General features: G+C 48.2%; 9 protein-coding genes across 9 annotated transcripts; 5 read left to right on the forward strand and 4 right to left on the reverse strand.

Annotated features, from left to right (window-relative positions):
* Window positions 1–1,531: 1,531 nt before the first annotated feature.
* On the forward strand, window positions 1,532–3,147 carry FPOAC1_006671 (uncharacterized protein; the record flags this gene model as incomplete). The annotated part of the gene is made up of 3 exons (XM_044851146.1): window positions 1,532–1,739; window positions 1,798–2,082; window positions 2,141–3,147. 3 exons carry the CDS (start codon window positions 1,532–1,534, stop codon window positions 3,145–3,147), a joined length of 1,500 nt encoding a protein of 499 aa, XP_044709858.1.
* A 579-nt stretch (window positions 3,148–3,726) lies between these two features.
* Window positions 3,727–4,330, forward strand: FPOAC1_006672 (uncharacterized protein; the record flags this gene model as incomplete). The annotated part of the gene is made up of 2 exons (XM_044851147.1): window positions 3,727–3,757; window positions 3,816–4,330. The coding sequence occupies 2 exons, from the start codon at window positions 3,727–3,729 to the stop codon at window positions 4,328–4,330; spliced, it is 546 nt and encodes a 181-aa protein (XP_044709859.1).
* A 126-nt stretch (window positions 4,331–4,456) lies between these two features.
* FPOAC1_006673 (uncharacterized protein) lies at window positions 4,457–5,707 on the reverse strand (the record flags this gene model as incomplete). Its single annotated transcript, XM_044851148.1, has 1 exon — window positions 4,457–5,707. The coding sequence occupies one exon, from the start codon at window positions 5,705–5,707 to the stop codon at window positions 4,457–4,459; it is 1,251 nt and encodes a 416-aa protein (XP_044709860.1).
* A 1,775-nt stretch (window positions 5,708–7,482) lies between these two features.
* FPOAC1_006674 (uncharacterized protein) lies at window positions 7,483–9,971 on the forward strand (the record flags this gene model as incomplete). Its single annotated transcript, XM_044851149.1, has 3 exons — window positions 7,483–7,566; window positions 7,622–9,308; window positions 9,358–9,971. The coding sequence occupies 3 exons, from the start codon at window positions 7,483–7,485 to the stop codon at window positions 9,969–9,971; spliced, it is 2,385 nt and encodes a 794-aa protein (XP_044709861.1).
* A 611-nt stretch (window positions 9,972–10,582) lies between these two features.
* Window positions 10,583–12,352, reverse strand: FPOAC1_006675 (uncharacterized protein; the record flags this gene model as incomplete). Its single annotated transcript, XM_044851150.1, has 1 exon — window positions 10,583–12,352. The coding sequence occupies one exon, from the start codon at window positions 12,350–12,352 to the stop codon at window positions 10,583–10,585; it is 1,770 nt and encodes a 589-aa protein (XP_044709862.1).
* A 723-nt stretch (window positions 12,353–13,075) lies between these two features.
* FPOAC1_006676 (uncharacterized protein) lies at window positions 13,076–14,147 on the forward strand (the record flags this gene model as incomplete). Its single annotated transcript, XM_044851151.1, has 3 exons — window positions 13,076–13,300; window positions 13,416–13,897; window positions 13,952–14,147. The coding sequence occupies 3 exons, from the start codon at window positions 13,076–13,078 to the stop codon at window positions 14,145–14,147; spliced, it is 903 nt and encodes a 300-aa protein (XP_044709863.1).
* Window positions 14,148–14,725: 578 nt separating this feature from the next.
* On the reverse strand, window positions 14,726–15,891 carry GLD1_2 (mitochondrial glycerol dehydrogenase Gld1; the record flags this gene model as incomplete). The annotated part of the gene is made up of 4 exons (XM_044851152.1): window positions 14,726–14,805; window positions 14,864–15,269; window positions 15,326–15,511; window positions 15,565–15,891. The coding sequence occupies 4 exons, from the start codon at window positions 15,889–15,891 to the stop codon at window positions 14,726–14,728; spliced, it is 999 nt and encodes a 332-aa protein (XP_044709864.1).
* Window positions 15,892–17,246: 1,355 nt separating this feature from the next.
* Window positions 17,247–20,606, reverse strand: FPOAC1_006678 (uncharacterized protein; the record flags this gene model as incomplete). Its single annotated transcript, XM_044851153.1, has 1 exon — window positions 17,247–20,606. One exon carries the CDS (start codon window positions 20,604–20,606, stop codon window positions 17,247–17,249), a length of 3,360 nt encoding a protein of 1,119 aa, XP_044709865.1.
* Window positions 20,607–22,072: 1,466 nt separating this feature from the next.
* On the forward strand, window positions 22,073–23,302 carry FPOAC1_006679 (uncharacterized protein; the record flags this gene model as incomplete). Its single annotated transcript, XM_044851154.1, has 1 exon — window positions 22,073–23,302. The coding sequence occupies one exon, from the start codon at window positions 22,073–22,075 to the stop codon at window positions 23,300–23,302; it is 1,230 nt and encodes a 409-aa protein (XP_044709866.1).
* Between the last annotated feature and the right edge of the window lie 1,592 nt (window positions 23,303–24,894).

Raw genomic sequence — 24,894 nt, forward strand, 5'->3', positions numbered from 1 at the left:
CTCCGGAGGTAAGCTGTGGGGTAACCTCAACTCCGGTGACTACTAACGCATGGGTTAGCTACTATATTCATAGGCCAACCTAATTCAGCATGACTTCAATCTCTCAGAGTCATAATGATCTACTGATGGTATTGGTTCGTTGTCTACAGACATTGTAAACCCGGGCTATCCGGCATTATAGCCACCAGCCATACATCCGTTCACTGGTACAAGTCTATTACACAGAATCATGGTTGTGTGGCAAAGCACTCGTAGTATTTATGATACACCAATAGGTTTTTTGGCAGTTCAGTTCCGCTCTACTCAATGGTTCACCCTTTCAAACTACTATGTATTGTCCATCTTTCCAGGCACACTTGATGCGGAGTAAGAGAGCGGAATGTCTCCGCCACAACCCCAAATAAGAAGCAATTATTCAAGATCAGAAACAAACCAAGCAATTCTCAGCTTAGCATGAGATGAAGTAGTCATGAAAATACCTGTCATTCGTTGCCAAGTCATCCGGGGCCAATTCCCGAAGCTGACCTGTTTGTTACCCCGTGGGGTTAAGTTCTGTGAGGGGAACATATCGAGCTTCCTTTTTGACCATGGGTGCACATTCATCACAGATGATGTTACATTTTGTGGCTTGACGGTCACTTACTGAATAAAGCAGTTCTTTTTCAATTTGCTTTTTGTATGATTGCTGTAAGTCAAGCCTGGAGGAGTCGCACGAGCCGAAATACGAAGATCGCTTACAGTATCTTTAATAAATATCTCAACAATTACTGTAACTTTCCAGAAATAGTTTATACAACGTCATTGAACCAGATGCTACTGGATCCCCTGGCTGCTTCTCCAACTAGAGGTCAGACTGCAGAGCCGCCACCACTACCATAAAGACCAAGGCGCGCAACCCATTCGGCTGTGGCGTACCAAGCTACCAAGCAAAGACCAGGTTTTGTCGGACTAACGGCGTTGATCTTTTTCAACACCAATACTCTCTGAAAAAAATGTCAGTTCTTCTATGAATACCTGTGTTACGATAGATGATATCTGCTGTTAGTAAAGCTCATTGTCAAAGCGACATCGGTGATAACTCTACTAAAACCTTCTCCGTAACTCGGCCGTAAAAAGGTAGCGGAGTCTCCACGGGATCTCCTCTGTGGGGGATCTAATTCAACCCTAACTCATTCTAATGGGGTTCGGTGGATCCGGCCTTGTATCGCAGGATCATCCCCTTGTTTTATGATTCCCCAAACGCTCCCCGACCTCGGCTCGGGTGAGCCATTGAAGTGATTGACATTGAGTTTACCTTGACTGGCTGCAGGTCGCACTCTAAAGGCAGGATCGACGGAGAATACGGACTTGCCCCGAGACATTCAAGCCATGCCCATGTCTCTTTATAATTCGTCTTCCCGCCGTCCTCTTTCCCTTTGAAACTTTTGTGATCTGCAGTGTAGACTTTCTTCTTCATCATTCTACCCCTTCAAGGCCTTTCGCTACTTACACAAGAGTCAATTTTATCAAAAAGGCCCAGTAGCTGTGAACAATGGCTCTCAACTCCAGGGAGAAGGAGAGCGGTAACGAGTCTCCTGTGTCTTATGATGCCGAGCGCATTAATACCATTGGCGATGGTGTTGTGACAGACAACGTCCAGCTTGTTTGTCCGTCCTCTACAACGGATAGCAAGCTCATGGCCAAGATTGATTTCCATGTCATTCCTTTCCTGTGTATCATGTACTTGCTTGCCTTCCTGGGTACGTTCATCTCATTCTTCTTAACCATGTCGCAACTGACTGATCGCGTAACATATAGACCGTGTCAATATCGCCAACGCCGATGTCTTTGGCCTCTCTGAAGAGCTTGGTCTCGAAAAGACAGAATACAACACCGCCCTCGTCGTTTTCTTCGTCCCGTACATCCTCTTCGAGATCCCTTCAAACATTCTTCTGAAGCGCTTCAAGCCCCATGTCTGGCTGAGTCTGAACATGTTTCTTTTTGGCCTCACCACCCTTCTTCAAGGCTTTGTCCAGAACTACAGTGGCTTGATCGCCACTCGTTTCTTCTTGGGTCTTTTTGAGACGGGCATGTTTCCTGGTGGTAAGTTGTCATGAAAGTCTTGCGAACACAGCGCATTCCGCTTACACTCAAAACTTAGCCTTCTACCTTATCGGAATGTTTTATCGGCGGCAGGAGGCTCAGAGGAGATACTCCTTCTTTTTTAACAGTACGACTCTTGCTGGCGCGTTCGGTGGTCTTCTTGCTGCAGCTATTGGAAAGATGAGCGGTGTTCGCGGCTATGCCGGTTGGCGCTGGATCTTCATCCTTGAGGGCGGTCTCACTGTCCTCGTGAGCTTCTTCTTCTACTTTCTGCTGCCCAACTTCCCTGAGCAAGCCAAATGGCTCACTCCCGAAGAGAAGGATTATGTCATCGCTAGACTGCGCGCCGATCAGGGTCACGCCGGTGCCGAGCGTAAGACGACCTTCTCTGATGCCCTCAACGTGCTCAAAGACTACAAGATCATCATTGGCGGTTTTATGTACTTTGGTCTTATTGTGCCTGCTTACGGATATGCCTACTTCGCACCTGGTATTATCAAGACCTACGGATACAGCCCTATCCAAACACAGCTTTACAGTGTTCCACCATGGGCTGCTGCTTTCGCATTCTCGCTCTGCGTGGCTTTTGCTTCAGATAAGTTGCGCCACAGAGCGTGCTTCGCCATCTTTGCCATTCTCGTCGCCATCGCTGGATTCGCCACTCTTCTTTCTGTCCACGATAACCACAAGGTTCAGTATGGCGCTCTGTTCCTCGTCACTATGGGTGCTTACACCGCCATGCCCATCGTTGTGTGTTGGTTCAACATGAACCTTGGAGGTCACAGGAGAAGAAGTATTGGCAGCGCATGGCAGGTTGGTTTCGGAAACATTGGTGGTATCATCGCTGTGTACTCTTTCTTGGCAAAGGATGCTCCCAAGTTCATCCCGGGCTATTCCATTTGCATTGCCTTTACGATTCTCTCCATTATCGCCTGTATCACATACGGCGCGGTTTGTCTGTACGAGAACAGAAAGAGGGCCGCGAATCCCCCAGAGAGGGAGCTCACCGATGACGAGAAGGCTGAGTTGGGCGACAATGCGCCTACCTACCGATATATGTTGTAAATAAAAGTTGAGCGTGTGATGTGGCTTATACCCAGAGTTGGATACCTAGTTGTTTTGGCTTAATTTTAATGAGTAACGAAATACCAACAACATTTGTTATATGATCTACCGTTCTTATTGGATCCATCGTGCTTGAAACAAAAACCAAAAGGGCCGATGATTTGATCTTTGATGCTTATTCTCATTACCCTCAGCCAGTACGACACGGGTACTTGCCAGCCACGTTTTGTGTACCTGTTTGTGTAGCTGAAGTCTCGGCGTATTCCCTCATTTGAGATCAAAAATAACAACTTACAAGTTGGTGAGAAGAATTGAAGCAAATTGAGAGTATCGATGGACTTACATCTTGTCAGTGGAGGCGAATACTTCGCTATGCCTATTTCGCAATTGCCCCTCCTCTGGGCGCGCCCTTCACTAAATATTTCCCCATCTATGATCTACCCCACCAAAGGTTCAGTGACGGTATAAGATAAATTGTGTCCTGCGACTCTCTTTGGGAACTTTGTTGTTCATATAAGTCTATTCTTCTCTCAAGGGTATCTCAAGACCGTCTAGAATCATATCTGATATACATATACAATGGCGACAATTCGACATGCCCGCCTCGAGGGTAAGTTCAACAGTGCACCTCAAGACTCGTCATGATGCTAATACCAACTCTGTCATAGACGCTCCCATAATTCTTCAGCTCATCCAGGAGCTCGCCGATTACGAGAAGGAGCCAGATGCCAACAAGGCTACCGTTGAAACCCTACAGGCCACAATTGCCTTCGCGCCATCCGACTCCCCCAACGCCGACGCCTCTGTCGTCCCCGCCACCGAGCCCATCTCACCAACGAAGCCCGCCAGATGCCTCCTCCTAATTTCCCCCGAAGGTGAAGCCGTCGGTATGGCATTATACTTTTATAACTACAGCACGTGGCGCTCGCGCGCAGGCATCTATCTCGAGGATCTGTACGTCCGAGAATCGGAGCGCGGCAAGGGATACGGCAAGAAGTTGCTGAGTACGTTGGCCAAGCAGGTCATTGCCATGGATGGCGTTCGGCTCGACTGGGTGGTCCTCAAGTGGAACGAACCTAGCATCAAGTTCTATGAGAGCATCGGCGCCTACCCTATGAGCGATTGGGTTGGTATGCGGGTGGACAATGAGGGCTTGAACAAGTTGGCCAACTTGACGGATTAATAACCAAATAACAGAAACTTTGATCCTCCCAATCATGGATGGACCACCGATATTTGAACGCTATCATTTCAGCTCGCCACAGATTCTCAAGACTTGACCTTGGGATGGACTGGTCTCTTGGGCTGCTCATTTTTTCTTTTCCTTATTCTTGGGACCTGGCTTTGGCGGAACATCCTTGAACACTTCGAGTTGTCTTCTTGAGGGAGCAGTAATAGCAGTATTGAAACTACCCCAAGTAAAGCCTTTCTTTCCCATACCTGGCCTCGTTTCTATCTTAGGGCTAAGTTGCCAGATTCTCTGATAAGCACGGCGGAACCATCTGGGCGTCAGTTCCTGAAGATCGCGATCTGAGTGGTGGTGGTATGGATGATCCGTTTTGTCCGGACCGACATGTGCAAACTGCGAAAGCGGATTGATGCGCTCGATTTTGTTGGTGGGTTGAGTGGCGTAACTCTCCCAGTTCCAGTCCAGGGTTGGTGACTTGTCTGACTTGACGACTCGTAAAGGATTCGCAGCTGTCCTCCTTTTTGGAATTTTCCACTGCTCGTTCTCCTGGGCGCCTTGGGATAGTTGACCAAGAAATTCCCATTCGCTTTTGTCGAGTGGTGGCATTATTTTGCTAATAGAACGTTTCCAGAAGTGCGCCGTTTTGGCTTGGCAGACCCTCTCGGGGGTTGGTTTTCCCCAGATATTAGTTTCTGGAATTTCAGGTAGAATGCTTCTAATATCAGTCCTGGGCCAAGAGATGTCCGCCGAATCTTGACGTGCTCTTTGAGATATTTGTAGGTTTCTGAGTTTTATAATATCCCATTTGTGATAGAATGTAGGCTGGAGGGGCTTCGGTCCACGTCTGACTAGAATCTTCCTGGACGCTTCTTCCTTTTTGTCGCTTGGTGTGCCGACTGCGCTTTCCGCTCTTTGTTCCTCTGTCTTTTGTTCCTCTTGAGAATATTCGTTCTCGATCGTCGTTTCGGTTGGTTTATTGACCACCTCATCGTCCGGCTTTTTGTCTTCTTGGATGCCTTTAATTGTCGCCTCCAAAGCTTTTGTGTTGCTGGGAGGTTGAGGCCTTAGAAAGTCGGAAATAAGGCTTCGCCTTCGGGATCCCTTCCTTGCAAAAGCATGCATCAATAATTCTTCCATCCACTGCGGGCTTCCACTATTGGCCGCTCTCAGCTTGCGCAAGACATTGGCACCCTTAGCACGGTGCTTGTCTTGTAGAGGGTCATATTTGTGGTGTTTTCGGAACTTGGAACGAATTTGTGTGGTGATGGTTGGTCGAATCGCTGGGGGTAGATATGACGTCTCGCGGAGGATATTTCGATAAAGATGGCGAGGAGGGAGGAAGCTAGGGATATTTGAATTTGGACGGGGCATTGTGGGATCTCGTAATACGAAAAGAACAAGTAAATAGAGGCACGAGGCCTCGCGGCAGAGTTACAATGGAAGGTGGAAGACGCCAATACTTGAATCTTGAAGCTCGAATTGTCTACTATAATTTTTGGTAGCTACTGCGGTAAAACCCCGGTCGGTTCTTTCATCATCCATCATTTCCAAAGACAAGGTGATGGGGAAAGTAAACAAGTGATACAGTTTTGATACCTAGGTATCTCTTATCAAAAAACAAGTTATTAGGCTTCTTTAGGTGTAAAGTCAGTTGCGTTGAATACTTCCAAGGAGCCATCTGCATTCGGAGTAAGATGGTGATCGAGCGAGGTCAATAATCAGCAGTGACCTAGTAAGATCCTTGCCCATTGCAACCAAAAAGCTTAAACAATAGACCCCATAATTCACATTGGATTTGCTGAGTAGAGTTGTGTGTAATCTTGTAATAGGCTTTATGAAGTATATCTGGTGTTGATTGTGTTATGCTGAAACACGTCTGGTCCAGATTATGACGGCCCTTGAGAAGTGGTTGCATTAGTGAGCTTGACAATTAATGCGTGGCCGTTGAATCAATGGCTATGGGTACACGTCAATGTGCTTGCACGATTGCGGCCTATCGAATGGCCTCATTCACTAGAAAACAACAAAGAGCGAGCGAGTAATTATCATGTTGAGGTCGCAGGAATAGGCCAAAGTTACAAAGAGTGGGCCCCATGATGATACATTGAGGCCCTGGCTCGTGCGTTCACGGCCTTTACGCGCTCTACGCGCGAGACACGTCTGGAGCGCGATGATCCGCGAAACGGACACGTCTGGATTAATTGAACGCATCTTTTTTTTCTGCCAAAGGTACTCGTCTCGTCCCGTTTCACGTTCGACGACAGCCGAGGGAGCGGGAACTTGCTGCAAGTGAGCACAACCGAATAAGTCACTTTGACGTGCATATGCTGAGGTAGACTGAAGAGTACGAGTGCAATACTTGGAATTATCTCAATTATCCTGTCTCAACTACATACGTAGTTCTAGAAACAATCGGCATTGGCGCCTTCTTAACTGTTAGCTTGCATAGACCTATCGCCTCCTGCTTTCATCTCTGTTAAAGCATATTATTCATCTCTTCTACATACAACCTTAATCGAAAGCATCAATCAATCGTGATAATTTGAGTACCAAAGTATTCAGGTACTTCATCTTCACCGGGCCAACTGGACTATAGGCGACTCATTACACCAATTCCGCTAAAAGCATTGGCTCCCAGCGCTCTCCCCGCTCGTCTCTGGGGCACCATCGAGGTACCTGAGACCCTGGTCCGTCTGCATCTCACCTCACCTGCACGACTTCGCCCTGGCCCGCCCACTATCTCCAAGAAGTACTCGTTTCGTCGGGTCTTTACTCCATCTCCATCTTCACTCTGCAACCACTCAGTTTTTGTGCGCACAAAACCACTGAAACTCGACCACGAGGCGCATGGGCGATCCCGGGTAACTACCTTCAGCCTCATGCTGCGATTCTTTCACACCCTACGATACCAAACTAGGCCACTCCATTTTACCTATTAATTCAACCTTGTCGCGTCCCCCTACTGATCCGCCAAACCATTTCGATATTATCTTCTTATTGTTAGCGCTGTGATGCTATCACGCCCTTGACGAACCTCTTCGAGACTTCTTCCCAACGAGGACTTCACTACTACTCCCCTCCAGGGGTTGTTTCTCCCTTAATACGATATGCCGTCGGCATCGCAATCATCTCAACAATCTTTCAATATGAGTCAACAATCGCAATCAGGCATGGGTAATTCGTTCCGAGGAGGTTACAATGGCGACCCAGATAATTCCGGTATCTATTCGGTAAATACCACCCATTCAGTCCGTCGCTATGCGATTGCTAATAATTCTGATACAGGCATCATATTCCGGCGTGGATGTGTACGAAATGGAAGTCAACAATATCGCTGTGATGCGCCGTCGCAACGACTCATGGCTTAATGCCACTCAGATCCTCAAGGTCGCGGGAGTTGACAAAGGAAAGCGCACTAAGATTCTCGAAAAAGAAATCCAAACGGGCGAACACGAGAAAGTCCAGGGCGGATATGGCAAATACCAGGGTACTTGGATAAAGTTCGACCGTGGTTTGCAAGTATGCCGCCAATACGGTGTTGAGGAGCTTCTACGGCCACTCCTTACCTACGACATGGGTCAAGACGGAGGTGTCGCCGGGCGAGGTGATTTCAATACACCAACAAAAGAGCAAGCAATGGCCGCACAAAGAAAACGATTATACAACCAGAGTGCAGACGGAAGAGCTAATGGCGTATCCGGGACATTTTTTAAGAACATTTCTACGACTGCGTCGCATGCCGTTGCAGCTATTAGCAAAGCTCGGTTCGACTCACCGGGTCCCAGGAGTAGTCGCAATGGTGCTTCGAGAACAGCTTCTTTCAGCCGTCAAGCATCAATGCAGAACGGCGATGATTTCCCTAGCAACTCGCAGCAAAGTTTTGCCTCTGACTACGGCCAACAAGTTGATTCAGCGTACTCGACTCAACAAGCCAATAACTCAGTTCAGATGGCCGAACCAGATCCCCCTCGAAAACGCCAACGCGTGACGATGACACCGGCCGAAAGCTTCAACGGATACGGGCAGAATATGGATATGTATGCAGCGACATACCCTGGGTCACCAACGGAACCTAATGAGTCGTTTATGTACACCCAGAGTGCTATCCACGATCGATCACCGATGGAAGAGGGCACTGGACCTCTACCACCCCTCCCTTACGAGATGTCTCCAGACGTCGAAACCAAGCGTAATGTGCTTATGGGGCTATTTCTGGAAACAACGGGCACTGATCCTACCAAAAATGATACCCTTCGGGGGTTTACACCATTGGAGTTGGACATGCCAATCGACTTACAGAGCCACACTGCGCTCCACTGGGCCGCAACTCTTGCTCGCATGCCTTTGCTACGTGCTCTAATCGCTGCTGGTGCTTCTCCGTCTCGTGTAAATGCATCAGGGGAAACGGCGCTTATGCGAGCTTGCTTGGTGACAAATTCTCAAGACCATAACTCGTTCCCTGATCTTCTAGAGGTTCTAGGTGGAACAATAGAGGCTCGTGATCACAAGGGACGGACGGTTCTTCACCACATTGCTGTAACTAGTGCAGTCAAGGGTAGGAATGCGGCAAGTCGCTATTATCTCGAAAGTCTCCTGGAGTGGGTGGTTAGACAGGGCAGCGCACCTAACAGCCAAAATGCTCAAACAAACGGAAATGGTCCTAGCAATTCGCAAGCAGCTAGCCCCAAAATGGGCATTGCTCGATTCATGAGCGAGATTGTCAATGCCCAAGACAGTGTTGGCGACACAGCCTTGAACATCGCCGCCCGTATAGGTAACCGGAGCATTATTTCTCAACTGTTGGAGGTTGGCGCCGATCCAAACATCGCAAACCGTGTTGGCCTACGACCGCTTGACTTTGGTATTGGAAGCGAGAAAGCTGAGAACAAGTCCAATGGAGAAGCAAATGTTGAAAACGGCGCTGTAGGCACGAATCAGCGTAGTCGAGAAAGCAGTGATGAAATCGTTGCTTGTGAGTTCCAACAATCCCCATTCTATCAAACCGTTGCTAACCATCCTAGCCATTTCTCATCTTCTATCAGAAACAGGCTCAACATTTCAGGCCGAGATGAAGGCTAAGCAAGCGTCTCTAGACACCCTTCACAGCACCCTCCGTACCACATCAACACAACTTGGCGAGGCCAGACGAAGCCTCGAGCACCTAACTGCTACGCTGAAGAAGCAGCAATTAGCAAAGCAAAAGGTCGCCAACCTATCACACGCCCGTGAAGCTGAGCAAGTACGCCTGATGCAAGAGCAGTCTCGGGCTTCACAACCCAACCCCTCATCATCATGGGAAACTGAATTATCAGCTATGCTCGAGGCCGCCGACGACACATCGGATGGAGAGTTAGGTGGCGAGGGTCTCCTCCCCTCCGCGGCAGTCCTTGAAGCTCGGGTTCGTGCTGTGAAGAAGCGATGCGAGTCAACCCGAAAGATGGTGTCAGCCCTCAAAGGACGAAGTCGCGACACCGAAGTCAAGTATCGTCGTGTGGTAGCTCTATGCACTGGTGTTCAAGAAGACGAGGTCGACGCTGTCATCGACGGTCTACTCAAGGCTGTGGAGAGCGAACAAGAAGAGCTCGAAATTAATCGTGTCAGGCGCTTCCTTGGCGGAGTGGAAGGAGTGCACTAATACCGGCACTTACTTCTACTCTCGCTTTCTCGCAGCAGGGCGCTTTGCAGTCCTCACATCCTCTAATGACTACAATTCGTGTACGATTTTGGTTTCGTTTATATAAGGTGCTTTTGATACCCACTGAGCCCGAGAAGCACCCCCCGCTCGTGGTGGATTAGATCGATGGGCGTTTATTCATCAGCTGCGGCTGGCGTACTCTTTATCCGTTTTTTGTTACTACTATTCTTGGTTTTAGTCTCTGCCAGGATGCTATTTTGTCTACGAGAACCAGGTTGGACGACTGTTATACCTTGCTTTGCCTGGCGAGAGATCCAGAAGTATAAAGAGATAGGGAGAATATGGGAAAGTAGTTGGCGCAGGGGTTTTTCACGAAAGGTGTATAATAATTCATGACATAAAAAGTATCAGTTCTATTAACTGTTATCATACTCTCGCCCATTCTGCAAGTTTGTGTCTTGCCTGTGATTCAAAAGATGTACACAGATTATGACCAGTTATGCGAAGAATTCCCATTTGTCGCCCATGATAAAACTCCAAACACCATGCAATGCCTTGCGATATACAATGTTGTAAACATGTCGCCTCTGGCCGATTCAAAATCCAGGAATCTAAGTGACGCCGTTTCGAAATACACCTTCCCATCTTTCCTCAACACCACCAACCTTGTTTTTCAAGTCGTTGATCTCAGCATCTAGCTCATCGACATTTCGAGACAGAGCGCTGACCTCCTCAAATCGCCTGGAGCCCTGTGCGGTTTTGATCATAGATTCAACCATGAATCGCTGCTCTTCCAAGACAACTAACCGCTCTCGTAGTTCCTTTTCTTCTGTCTCGAGCTGGCTGACGACCGTGCTCCCCTCACTAGGAGCTTGCGACGACGTTTCAGTATCCGCAAGCTCCGAATGCCGTAAACTCGACCCAGAGTGATGATGTGAAGCGAGAAGCCGTGAGGCGGAAACGGCTGTAGAGGATGATGCGGATGACCGTGAGCGTAGCATCTGGGGTAAGCTCTTGAGAGGGAGCATGTTGGTATGTAGGAAGCCACTTGCATATGTATATATGGCCGCCTGTAGCCGCCGTTGTGTGGCGCTCTCTGTAGGAAGGTCGCGAAGACGTTTCGCAGCGATGCCATATTTTCCAAAACTGTCGACCAAGCGCTTTCGAATCTTGGCTGCTTCCTGGATCTGAGCGCGTGTTGGTGGAGGTTGGTTCAGGTCAATCTCGCCACTTTCTTTCTTCTCCGGCTGCAGATTCAGCAGTACACGATGGAATGACGGCAAGAGTTGTTGAATGCCACGCTCAAACTGCTGCAGTGTTTCGTATGCCCGTTGGTCGGCAGGTTTGTGCTGTAATGACGCTACAAAGTCACGCGCAGAGAATATAGTATGCTTACAATCGCGACACATCCGAATATCTATACCAACTTGGCCGCCGTTTGTTGTCGGCGGTGGTTTCTCAGTTCCTGGAAATGATTTTGTTGCGCCATTCGTATCACTTGATACGTTTAGTCCAACTTCTGATGAACATCCCGTCTGAGGATCGCCACAGACAACACGTCCACATATGCGACAATGGTGTCTCCTAAACGTCCAAGATCCAAATTCTTGTTGGCAAAATGGGCATTTAGAGACAGTCGCATCTTCTTCCCAGGTAACAACTGATTGCTCGATAAGCTTACGGGCATTCTTTTGCCCTGCTAGTGATGTTACTGGGCCAAGTAAAGATCCATTCGATTGCGTAAGATTTTCAGGGGGGTTCGCTAATAGTTTCGTGAGCTTTGTCAATCGTTTCTCGAGCCGTGAAATCTCCAAATTCTGTCGTTCAACCTTCTTCCTTCTTATTTCCACAAACGCATTGGTGTGATCTGTCAAGACACCTTGGTGGTCGTTGTATCCTTCTCTTGATTTAAAGCATGTCTCGCATACTCTTGCCCAATAACCACGGACTGGTTCATGTTTTGCGCTTCGACTCAACTTCATCTGGTACATGGTGTGTTCCTCGCAGAATAATCGTCCACAATGTCGACAGTTAATGCTCCCATTCAATGGCCCTAGACTTCTTCCACATGTCGGATCGGTGCACGAATCGTAGCTAGTCGAGCGTTGCCAATGGTGTCGCGTGATGAGTTCGTCGGGATCAATAGGACCTTCGAGGGGGTTCTTTCCAGCAGCAGTCGACATAGGGGGAGCGACAGCAACGGACTCGTTCGACTCAAATACATCCAAACCTCGTAGCTTCTGGTTTATTAGGGAGAGGGGCTGGAATCGTTTCGCCTTGAGCACCTGCTTGTCGAACCAAGTCTTTACTTCATCTTGTTCCTCTTCTGGTAGCTCTTGGTGCGTATCGTCAATGTGTCGGTTGAGTTGTAGAAGGGTCATCTTTCGAAAGATATGTCAATACCAGTTTCACTAGCCAGCTGTTGGTTTTCTCACCATTTCTTCATTACATATTGGACACACAAGCGCGCCTCCATCTGCCGGCCCCCCCTTCCCTGAAGCACCGACGCTGATACTATTGCCGATGTCCTGGCCTGCAAGATCTGGTGATATACCACTTATGGGTGGTGATACTGATGACGAAGCTATCGAAATGCTGCTTTCTGAAGCTGCTAACGGACTTGCAACTCGAGGCGCATTCGTAACCGGAGGGGTCGGGGGAGCAAGGCCCCTGCCGCTCCCAAGGACACGGCCGCCGCCTAACTTGCGGCCCGACATGATGAAGTATTTCCAAAGACAAGGCCAATTTTGAGAGGGAGAAAGAGTACGACCGCAGTTGGTCGAGCCCAATCACGAGCTGTAACGCTGTGGGAAGATGTAGAAAGTGAGATTGGCGGAATTGAGGGGAGACAGCATGGATGGCTTACCAGTGGCTTGGTGCTGATGTTTGATAAAGAGGTACCTTGATTTGGGCCCTTCGCAGGCGGTGAAAGAAGTACCGTCATAGCATGCGTCATTCCAACCCCCAAGCAGTTAGCTTTGATTCGCTTCCTCCCGTTCCCCGTTAGCGGCCTTATCGGCCATCCTTGCAGCTCGGATAAGACTCAACCTTTGTTACCTTTATTACTTTACCTTACCTTACCTTACCTTAGTCGATGGGGAAAAATGACCCCCATTCAGAAGCCGACATCAGCCCAGCCGGCGCTGGAATCTCCGGCATCTCCTCCCGCGTCTTCTACTCCGTCTTCTGACTCTTCTACTCCTGCCTCTGCTTCCACCCCAGCCACAGCAGCAATGGCAAAGACATTTCCTCCTGTGCAGCCTGGAGGCAGTTTAATTCTGGCATGGCAAATCAAGCACAAAAAGGTGCTTGTTGTCGGCGGTGGTGAGGTACGTCTGAACCATCACATGTCATGCCGAGATTCGGGCCTCTTGGCCTAGGAGCCCATCGACTACGATTGTGTAGCGCAATCAAAATCATATCGGTTCTAACAAAGCCTCATAGGTCGCCGCTGGTCGGATCCTCAACTGCCTCAACGCCGACGCCAACGTCACTGTCGTCTGCCCCAAGTCTGGCCTCAATCCTGAAGTCGCCTTCCGAGTTAGTGAAGGTCAAGTCGCGCATATCGACCGAGTATTCGAGCCTGAAGACCTGGATGGAGCCAGCATGGTCCTGGTCGCCATCGACGACCCTGCCGCCTCGACCGTCATCTGGAAGCTTTGCAAAGAGCGAAAGGTCCCTGCCAATATCGCAGACGTGCCCCCAGAATGCGATTTCTATTTTGGCAGCATCCATCGCGATGGTCCGCTACAGATCATGGTCAGCACCAATGGCAAGGGACCAAGGTTAGCGGCTGCTATTCGGCAGTTTATTGCCAAGCAACTGCCGAAGAATGCCGGCAACGCTATCGAGACGATTGGTGAGCTGCGGCTTAGATTAAGGAAGATGGCTCCCAAGCCTGAAGATGGACCTAAGCGCATGCTCTGGTGAGTTATTTACATCATCTGGATGTGCAATTATGCTGACAATTATATATCCAGGATGTCAAAAGTCAGCGATACCTATAAGTGGGATGAAATGTGTGGCCTTACAGACGAAGACATGGACAACCTCCTCCTCTTCTATCCTCCTAACAAGGTCCCATCGATGGATGTTCTACAAGCCCTCCGTGGAGGCAACGATGTTAAGAAACTTGACGTCTTTGATGGTTCCTTCGGTTTCAGCGTTGGCGCATAAATTCAATAGAGTATATGGCCAGGGAATTTCAGCAGACTGGATGGACATCGAGAGATATTGTACGATTTAGACAGTGGTTCATTTTGGTTCAGGGTGTATATACGGATTGGTTATTGTCGCTCCCACGTCGCAAAGGCGTAAGGGACGCTTTCAGAGCACTTTTGCATGGGGATGGGATTTCATGGTAGTTCAACAGCTGTGGAAACGTTTGGGGAAAACCTACTATCATTCCAAATTGCTGCAGTTAAAAAATTTGAATAAAACACATCGTCTCCATTTCCTTTACTCTCGCCTCCCTGTCACATCTTGATACTAGTGTTAATTCCTTAGTTGGCACATAGGAGTATCATAAAATTTTAGTTGCTGGATACGGAAAAGATGAGAGTAGACATGTTGGACTGTTTGGGAGCAGAATCTGGTTCAATTATTTCTATGCTCTAACAAGAGGACAAACCTCATGTTGCCTTCGTAGCCTCGTTTTGTACTTTTGCTTTTTCAAGGTAGCGTTCCATCTGTTCCATCTATCGCTGGTCTTTTTTATCGTAGTGCGTCATGAATTGGTATCATAAATAAACTTCTTACAGCTTGAGAACGACCTGGTGGGTAGCACTCTTCTCCTTCTCGTCGCCAAAGACGTTAATGTCCCAGTCAGGCTTGTCTAAAAAGATGTCAGTGAGAGTTCAGTGACTCCAAGATGGCGAGAGATATAGACTTACAGGTCTTGGGAATGTTGAATCGCTGAGGCTTCTCGCCAAACTTGTTTAACTCCCTGATAGCATCCTCGTCCAGCTCGACCTCCTCGAAGTTGGAGCGGATGCGAGCGGGGGTGACAGACTTGGGAATAACGACGTGGTTGTCTAGGGTGGACCAGGCGAGGATGACCTGGGCAGGAGTGACCTCCTTGCCCTTGGACTTGCTGAGGCGCTCGGCAATAGCCTTGACCTCGGGGGTGTTGATGAGAAGAGGCTCGCCCCAGCTGTTGTTGCCGAAGGCGGAGTAGGCGGTCAGGAAGATGCCCTTCTCCTGGAGATACTTGACAAGCTCGGGCTGAGGGAGACGAGGGTGACGCTCAATCTGGTTCATGGCGGGGGTGACACCAGTGTCTTTGATGATTTGCTCAAGCTGGTATATTGTTAGAATGGGTCTCGTTTGATGAGGATGGAGGAATTGAAACTTACCATTTCCTGGTTGAAGTTGGAGACACCAATAGATCGAACCTTCTCCTTGGGCAGTTTGGTGACAGCCTCCCAGGTCTGGGAGAGGGTGACCTCCTGGTCAAGAGCAGTCTTGCCGTCATCGCCCTCCTTCAGGGGGAAGAGTTCGTTGCCGTTCTTGAAAGCAACGGGCCAGTGGATCAACCAGAGCTGTAAGAGGTCAGTGCTGTTTTATTGGGTAAGATATTGCAACATCAACTCACGTCGATGTATTCAAGGCCGAGCTCCTCGAGGGTGTCATCGAGGGCACCAGCAACCTCCTCAGGGCGGTGCTTGTTGTTCCAGAGCTTTCCGGTGATGAAGATGTCCTCGCGCTTGAGACCAGGGACCTCGTTGAGAGCCTTCTTGATACCCTCACCAACCTCACGCTGGTTCTGGTAGATCTTGGCAAGATCAAGGTGACGGTAGCCAGCCTTGAGGGCCTCGTAGACACCGTTGCCGACCTCACCAGGGGCAGCTTGCCATGTGCCGTAACCGATCTGGGGAATCTTCCATCCAGAGTTGAGAGTGACAGTGCGACCGAAAGACATGATTGCGGTTGTTTCGAGTGTGTAGTTGTGGTAGATTTGTGGTGTTGGTTTGAGAATGAAGAGAAAATGGAAGAAGAGATAGGAGAGAAGGAACGTGGGGACATCTTTATAAGGAGAATTGCGAGCTGAGCGCCTGCCTACAAAGGTACCCAGACGTAACAATCCATTCCACTGTCATCGCATGAGGTAGGCAGGACCCAGTTGCTAGCAATTCTAAGTTGTACATCAAGGGGAACCCGGGTTGTGACGAAGGTTCCACCAAGACAGCTCATTTACAATGGACCTGTATTGTGGTGACTTGACTAACCAGGTACTCTCATGATACCAGAAGAGGCAGCTCCGAAGGCTGAAAGAATTCAATGATTCGCTAGTCAAGCCATCGATCGAGAAGCTTCTACAACACCGAGTGTCGTCGTACCTATCAATAAACACGAGTAGCAACACGCGGGGCAATTCATGCCCCACGTTCACAAAATCCCATGTCCTGAATGAGATCATTCGCCCCATTCATGAGCTAAAAAGCCCGCAATTTCTAGTGCGATTGCGCTTCCGCTTGTCGCGATTCGCATGAGAATGATATCAGTGCTCCCTCTCTGGCCCGTGGGGAGACGAGCAAGCTTTTCGGGCTAGTTATCCCGAGCAATTTGGTCGATTCCTCTTAATACTGCCGGTGTCATGAGGGACACGAGGGGATATTCGAGAAGCTATGATCTCCTTTTTATGGGATAAATATTGGTCGATTGCTTGTAATTGGTTGCTATCCAGCTTCATAATCTGTCATAAATTCCATGATGTCGTCAATTTCTAGACAAAACTTATTGCTGTGCCTCGAAACTGCATAATGTTACTGCCGTGTAACCACGAACAGTTCCAAATGTAACCAAATGTATTAAGCAGCGAACCAATTAGTGAAACCTATAACATCTACTTTCCATTACAAGCTTCTGCAAATGTATTATCAAGAAGATAAACGTGGTGATCAAGGCTTGTCAGAAATTAGTAATTACCTCAACATAGGGACACTGGAGAATAAAACACTTTTTCCCTAATCTTTCTAAGCATTGGAATAGATCTGACTGGCACTCCTCATCAATGCCTCATCACTTAATACACGTTGGACATGCCAGATTATCAAAGTCATTGAACTTGATACATGAAAGATTGAAGTAGTCAGGTTATATTCTCACTCGTGAATTCAAGATGGAAAATATGTCAACGACCCGAAACGAGTTGGACTTGAGCAATTGGATTCTAACGCCTACAAATCTCATAAACAACAAAACTGTCTAATGACAAACCAATCTCCAACCAATCATGCCTCGCGAACATTACAGTATCCAACCCGCCATACTTCATCATCTACTGTACCTTTCCTCCACTTTCTCGAGGGTCAACCCCCGTTCTCTAATGTAGTGTCTCCAATCTCTCAAGATGGGTGGAGGCACGTTTGCGTTCTCCCCTATGCTTCCGTGAGGCTTGACAATCGTAAGACCAGTTACGTCTGGGAAAGGCGGGAATCCGCGTTGATAGCCATATGTCACATGAGACCCTGATTTCGTCTTTGGCTCGAATCCAATGGCATCAAGGGCCTTGGCAAGGTTGTGGTATGTGATCCTTGGTTTGTTTTCAGGGTTATCAGAAACAATAGCGTCCAACGTTTCCCAGCAGCCTTTCTTTAGTGGAATCCTAAGGTCATGATCTGGAACAACTGGAGGCGTTTCTTCTTCCGGTTCCGGTTCGGCCTCTTGATCAATGTCCATTGCTTGAACAAGCTCCTCGACATTCTCGGTCTCGTCTTGGGCCACCGGTGGCAGTACGACATCTGGGGCAACGCTCTGGTTGATTGCATCTTGTGCTGCCAATCTACGCTGCCTGGCCTCCTCTTGTTGTCTGAGTCTCCGGTCGATCGTCTTCTTCTTCTTTATCCTCTTCGTGACACAGTCTTGCATCTGGCGTTTCGAGATATCCGCCATAGTTCTGGCCAGCTTGACCTCATCAGCCACAAAGTCATACTGATTCAATGGTCTGGAATTAGTCTTCCCGGGCTTCTTCAGCTTTTTCTCGTTCTTCTTGCTCAGCTTCTTCATAGCTTCTTTGAGATCTTTCCAGATTCCTTTGTAGTGCTGAGGATTAGCTGCATCAGCCTGGTCCAGGTTGTACCATGGCTTTTCGTCAGCGACAAAAGGCCACTGGTCTTCCGTGATTCTCATATGTCTCGTCAGACGATCCAAGGCTTCTTGCGAGACCGTAAACCCATTTCCGAATCTTAGTGTATAGTCGAGGTCTCTGTCCTTTCGAGCGAGAGGGAAGATGAGGCCTTTCAGGAGGGATGAGCCAAAACGCTTGATGTCACCTCTCGCAGCGGCAAAGGAGTCCTCTTTGCGGTGCCCAATCCCCTGTATCTCATCGAGAAAATCGTAGATGCGTGACATTCTCTTTTGGGGTACATGCTTTGTTTCAAATGCACAGCCGTCTAGAGCAAGAAGGTCGTAGGAGTTTTGTTGCATGAGCGCTTCGGTGAATTGTTTGCAAAGTGTGTCATCGACGCGGCCAATTCCTTTGGTCTCGTCTCCTATCTGATGAAAAAGATGCATCGCATCGGGCATATGGTGATCCATGTGATCAACAATTTCGGAGAGTATATTCAAGCCCTTGATATTGCCTCTAACCAGGTTAGAGAACTTCGCACTTGTCTCCTCATCACTTTCGCATTCCTCGAAATATCGCAGTATTCTGGACGTTGTCTTTCGCATGCCAACAAACATCGATGACGTTCTGTTGGAAATGAAATTCTCAATGAGCTCGAGAACTATACGGGGTATTTGTGACCGTTCCTCGTTTGAAGCCTGTTGTAGAAATTGGAGCTCAATGTTTGGAGCTGTGTAAAAGCTGTCGGCCAAGTCAGCTGGCTTCTTATCAGCATTAGGAATGCAATAAGTGTCGCGCATAGATGGTGAGGCTGCGTGAATTGCGTTCTTCCGAAACTCGAAAACGAAAAATGCTGCAGCTTGTCGCAATAGAGATTGGACCACTCTGTGCCTTTCTAAGTACTCGCAATCATCGTCGGAACTGATTTGGCTTCTCCAAGTAATACGTCTCTTGCCATTTCGAATATATTCTACGCGAGATAGCCCCTTAAACTTTTCATCTTCGTAGCGTTTGAGATCTTTGAGGGCATGCCAAACCGCATCCCAGATGAAAAACTCAAAGAAAGCCCTGCGAAGAACAGCCCTCATGCAATCAAGATATAGCTTATGGCGCAGAGAAGTGCGTTTGTAATAGTCGTGAACATGCTGGTCTAACCTCAGGTCATCGTATCCGGTGTACAGATTGCCCCAGTGGTGCTCCTTTTCTTCGATGATTGCCCTGGCAAAATAGTCCGGATCGTCGAAAAGGATGCTGACATGCTGCTCTGCTTCATGTCTTTGTTTCGTGAGCAGCTCCTCGTATCTCGCAAAGTTGGTGCCCTCATAAGTCAGCTCGTACTGTCGTATGGCCTCTATGTCGTCCACAGTCTCGACTTGCCTATCTCCTCTGATTGCTTCGATGGTTTTTCCCGCTTCGATCTCCATATCCAGAATTTGCTGGTGTGTCAGGCTGCTGAGAAAGTCATCGACTGGCTGCTTCTTCGCCGCCAGCTGAAGCATTTGCTCGCAGAAATTGGTTAGGAACAAGCATGTGATGGCCTGCGATTGCATTATAAGCCATCCCCCCATGCCGTAAAACGGCTGACCAACTCTCGTAATGTCTTGTTCCCATTTGTCCCCCAAATGCTGGTAGTGAAATAAAGGCTTTATCGGAAACGCACGATCGTTGTCTTTTCCTTGGGTTTTGAATTCGATTGAGCACGTAGGGTCGCAGGCTCCGGTTAGGATACGCGTAGAAGCACCCGTATACATGGCATCATAGTCCTTGTAAAGGAATTCTTCGGGAAGGAATCGAGCTCGGTTGTGTATGAACGTGGGTAAGTTGAACGTGTTTGTCAGGTCCAGCACGTTTATGTGCGGCACTAGAAAACTGGCCCTAATATTTTCCTGGAACTCTTCAACGCCCTCGTTGAACTTGAGTTTGTTCTGATCTTTTGACAATTTCAGAGGCTTCGCCAAGCCGTCAAAGCTGCTGTCTCGGAGAGCCCTCCAAAAGATTTCTGTGTCGCCCTTGTAGTTGGCTCCATTTCGATAAACCGGATAATGTCGTTCTCTGGGTAAGTTTTTGCTTGCATCCTCTGGGGGCCGACACGTGAGATAGACCAAAGAAAATACATCAAGATCGGTAGAGCGGTTCGGTGCCATGCCGCCCTTGGGGTCCAGACGAAATCCGCTGGTTAAGGTGCCAGAGTCTGTTGCATGCCTGGCGTTGTATTCGTCTCTAGCCGCTTCCCAGCTAATGTTTAAGAAGTGCTCGATATCGAGAGTCTTTCCCTTTTCGTCTTTGAAACCTCCTTTTGAGAGCTTGATGATCACATCCTGGATCGCTTTCTCACTGCCCAGCACCAGTTGATTCAATCGTAGCCAACGTTCCCCAGTAAGATTACTGTGGCGTGTTAATTCGGATTCGAATTTCTTCCGCGATTTGCCTGGATCGAAGGGAGGAAAAACAGAATCTATGCCATAGCCATGGTACTGGATGAGGCGGCGATTGGATGTCATGGGGTTGTAAGTGCTGTCTTTATCTGCGGCCAAGTGATCTTTCATGCCGCCCATGAATCCGAGCATATCACGCGATGGCCAGCGCAGGTCAAGGTACTCATTATTTTTCCCAAGCCTCGCCGGATGCTTAGTGTTCTCTGGCTTTCCTAAGTGGTCAGCGAAAAAACTACAGCTGGGACGAGAAGCCGTCGAGGGTAAGGGATGTTGGGGATTGCTGGTCATGATGACATGTAAATTTCTTGTAACATGGGATGAAAAGAGGTAAATAGTATGAAATCTGTGTCTTTGAATGAAAGAGAGACAGTATTTCGGAAACCAAGGTTCCTTATATGTTTAGACAATGAACGGTAGCTGTCATCTCACAACAGTGCCAAGCGCAGGAACTTGGCTTTCAGTGCCTGGAGCCAACGATATTGATGAGGGGTTGAAGAAGCCGACAAAGAACAAGTATCGCAATCAAAAACTTGCTATCGCAAACACGTTCGAGTGTCAGTCTTTGTGTTGCTTCGAGGCTTGTACACTTCTGGTGATAGGTATATTGAGACCACCTATCCATTGTTTCGCCATCGTCCTACTATTCATTCGTTGTGTCAGAATCATTGAACGGTATATTCCACTTCGATTTCTTTGTTATTCATACGAACTACACGGTTCCTGCCCTTAGTCTGCATGGGCCATGAACCAAAGAAAGAGAAATCGAACTCATGTTAGATCTTCTTTGTTCAAAGGTGAGGGTGGCCGTGGCTGCATGATCACGTATACACTGTGGGTGAGCCATTTAGCGCTGCTTGAAGCACAAGGTAATTCTTGAAATCTGATGATTGGAAGGCCCAATATTTGTCTGCAACCTTTGTGTTCGTGATGTTGGGTACTCTCCTTTCACAAAGCAGTAGCGCATTCGTCGATGGGTGCGAGTACATGAGCAGACATACCGTCCACATATAGCTATGCCCTGCAAAGAAACTCGAGCAAAGAGCGCATTTGAGCCATCTGTTTGTGTGGTACATCGCTGTGTTTGAGGTAATGGGATGGTAATAAAGCCAGACATCGGGGATTATTCGAGGTGCAACAGCATGACAATCGCAGTTCAAGATTATGACAGTTAACGTTGAGGTCCATAACTTTATTCTTTCCAATCGCTCAGATTGCCTACACAGATGGGACATCAACCTCAAGTCAGAAAAGTTTAAGACTGTAGTAAACATCTACAGATGTTCACTGTTTCCAAATCTTAGTCATCGTTTCTTTAACTAAAGGGAAACAAACACCTTGCAATCGTACCTGCTTGAGCCCATCAGTGGGATTCTTCGCCATTCGAACTTCGAGAGCGGCTTGTGAGTATCGTCTTTTACAAGTTATTCCCCTCCCGTTTATTGACTTTTTCATCGGTCACGTGCGGACGCGCTCACTTTTGACGCGTCATCTCGTAATTGATCCCTCACGTGTGATAAACTCTATGAGCGCGCCGCCAACCTCAGCTGCGTTGCGTATCAAAAATCGGATAAAGGTTGCCACATAATTCGCTTGATATAATGGCCCGCCTTAGTACTCAAGGTCCTGATGCTTCTCAAGTTCAGCAATCACCAACACAATCGCTTAATACCGCCTCTGATAACCCCAACGAAGAACCAGCACCTCCCTTCTTCAACACTACTTTCTCAACCCATCGTGTCTCGCCTCTCCATGTTGGCGAAGGGAGACTCACGAGGCAGCGACTCCAGGTCATCGCCAGCCGCCTGCGAGACACCCTTGTTGGCGATGTAGTTCGCGGCATTCAGCTAAGATTGGAAACGGCAGATACAGCTATAGGGCAAGTCGGATCTCTAAAGGGAGTGCGAATTGAGTGGTTCCGAGCAGGTACTCTCTTGGGAGAGGAAGATATTGGAGATGATCTTGAAATTCCACACGGCGACCAGAGCGACCTTCCAGACGATCAGAAGCAAGGACTATGGATCAGCATTGAGCACGAAAATGCTGCATATGCGGCTATCCTTTTGCCTGGACTTTCCGATACCTCAACATCACGACAAGAGACGGATGAGAACAGGTTTCTTCATCTGCCCCTTTTGTTGATGCGTATGCCTCAGCAACTAAAGAGTGTCTTGGCGGACTGGCTGGCCGCATCTTTCGATTGCCGCGTTAGTCGAGTCGCGTTAGGAACAAAGACAATAATTGGTGTTTGGGAGAGTTGGATCGCAAGTAACGGTATTGATGATCAAGGAAGCGATCTCACCGTGACTCTTGCGTTTAATGCGCCTCTATCCGACAACACCAGCCCAACAACCATCCCCACAGATCAATCTCACAATGAAAAGATCGCTACCTCAGGGCTTCGTTCAATCGATATCACCATTTCTGCTCAAGACCTCCAGCGCTTCGTGCGAGCTGGTGAGAAGCACAATGCCATCGGCAAGGCCACTTGGAAAGGAGACGCCCGCGGACGTCGCAGACTCGCTGGAGGTAACGTGGATGACGGATGGGCGTGGCGAGAGAAAACTTCTCCTGAGACGTCACCCTTCACCGACGCTCTGTCAAACTATTTGCATCACCATCTTGCACTGAAACTCTTTCACCCAGGTGTCCGTGTTACTCAGATAGCTTGTTCTGGGTTCGTGCTCAGTCAAGGTCGAGTCAAGATTCTTATGCTCAAAGAGGTCAATCCCAACCTCTCCCGCGCTGCTTGGTCATTTGTGGCGCAACTTGGACAAAGAGTTAGGGGTGAGCGGCTCCCGGAGGTGTTTTCGACACAGTTTGGTGGATGAAGCTACTCCAAAAGCAACGATGTGTTGGTCCCCTACGAAAGACTTGGCGCCGCCTTGACGGTATTGGCCGACGCGCCAGGAACCCGTTCTTTGTCCGTGCCCACACCAATTTTTGGCCAAGGTGACCATCATCGTTGATGAGTCGCAAGGCAGCGAATCAAGAACAAACAACAGAGCACCGACATACCACCGACCCGGACAGATGTCTGTGTCACGTTTTGTTGCGCAGAAAGATGTAACAGAGTTGTGCTTGTGACCGCAAACGATGCGGTTCCACCCCAGAAATCTGATTACGAGTGTAATGCCGTCTAGAGCAAATCTGTTCTCGAGGTTGAACTTCACCTTCTTGTTGGGATTTCTCATCGTGTGTCTTTGGCACAATATCCCAGTCCACAGTAGTGCCTGGGCCATCAAACGCATCTTGCTACTTGATAGTCTTGCACTTTTAGCCCCAGAGGGCTATGGGATTCATCTAATCTCGCCCTCGATCTTATGCTGTCAGCAATCCTTAAGCCTAGTGGAAGATGGTATGCTGATCAGAATTGGATTGGTGGGAGGGGCGAAATGTTGCAATCTGTCTGTGATAGCAGGGCAACAAGTTACAACATTAGAGACATGCCAACATTTTCTGTTTCGGAAACAAAGTTCTTTGCAATATGGAAAAATGTGCAGCGGCAGAGTACCAGCGTCTTTCTTGGCTGCTTTGAGCCAAATTAAAACATTGGGTCATCACAGGGCTGTGCTGTTCTGTGAAGGGTGGATGGAGATGACGGTCGAGACTATGTCACTTGGAATACTTTCTGCATGTCGTCGATCGTGCGTTTGGTTCACCAGAAAACAGGAACTCAAGAAATAAGTTGAGCTCACGGCAGCTTAATAAACACTTATCACGATGAACGACTCAACTCGTGGCTTGCCGCGGGTTGATGTTGTTGACGACAAACAAATTTAAATCAAGTGCTTGGACATGCGGTGTAAGATTGATGACCAGGTAGCTGACGAGGCTGCGACACCATTAAACCACACCACAAGGAGATCCCTGTCTCACATATAAGGCTCGGAATAAAGGTGAAAATAGAGCTGATGCCAAGATCTTAACTAGATATGCCGCAGACGATTACCGTCACATACAATGATAAAAAAAGGTGTCAGCTTCTGCCACATCATCAAATTTACTTGAGCCTCCACATTCAATTTTGCGGGGACTTTAGGATTTCAGACATGATCCTAAGCTGACATGGCGCATCGCAGACGTGGGAAGCTCTTTTGTCACAATGAAAACAAAGAAATGTACCAGGTTTTACGATTGCATGGTGTCATTTACAACTGACACCTGTGGTTCCCCGGTCTATATGGAACGGCACCATGATCCAAGCGTTATATGGCGTCTAAGTGGCTGAAGTGATTGTCTTTGTCTTCAGAGTGTGACACGCGGAATTTGATTTCCTATCTTTGGATCATCCTTCTTTATGGCGCAATGGTCAAAAGCCTTACAAGCTAATCTTGTTTGTCCATTATTTGTCAGGCAAGCTGGACACGAGAAGGATCACCACGCAATCAGTATGGTACGGGTGTAAGCATGCACATGTGAG

The sequence above is a fragment of the Fusarium poae genome, chromosome 2 (assembly GCF_019609905.1).
Source record: "Fusarium poae strain DAOMC 252244 chromosome 2, whole genome shotgun sequence".
Classification (NCBI taxonomy): domain Eukaryota; kingdom Fungi; phylum Ascomycota; class Sordariomycetes; order Hypocreales; family Nectriaceae; genus Fusarium; species Fusarium poae.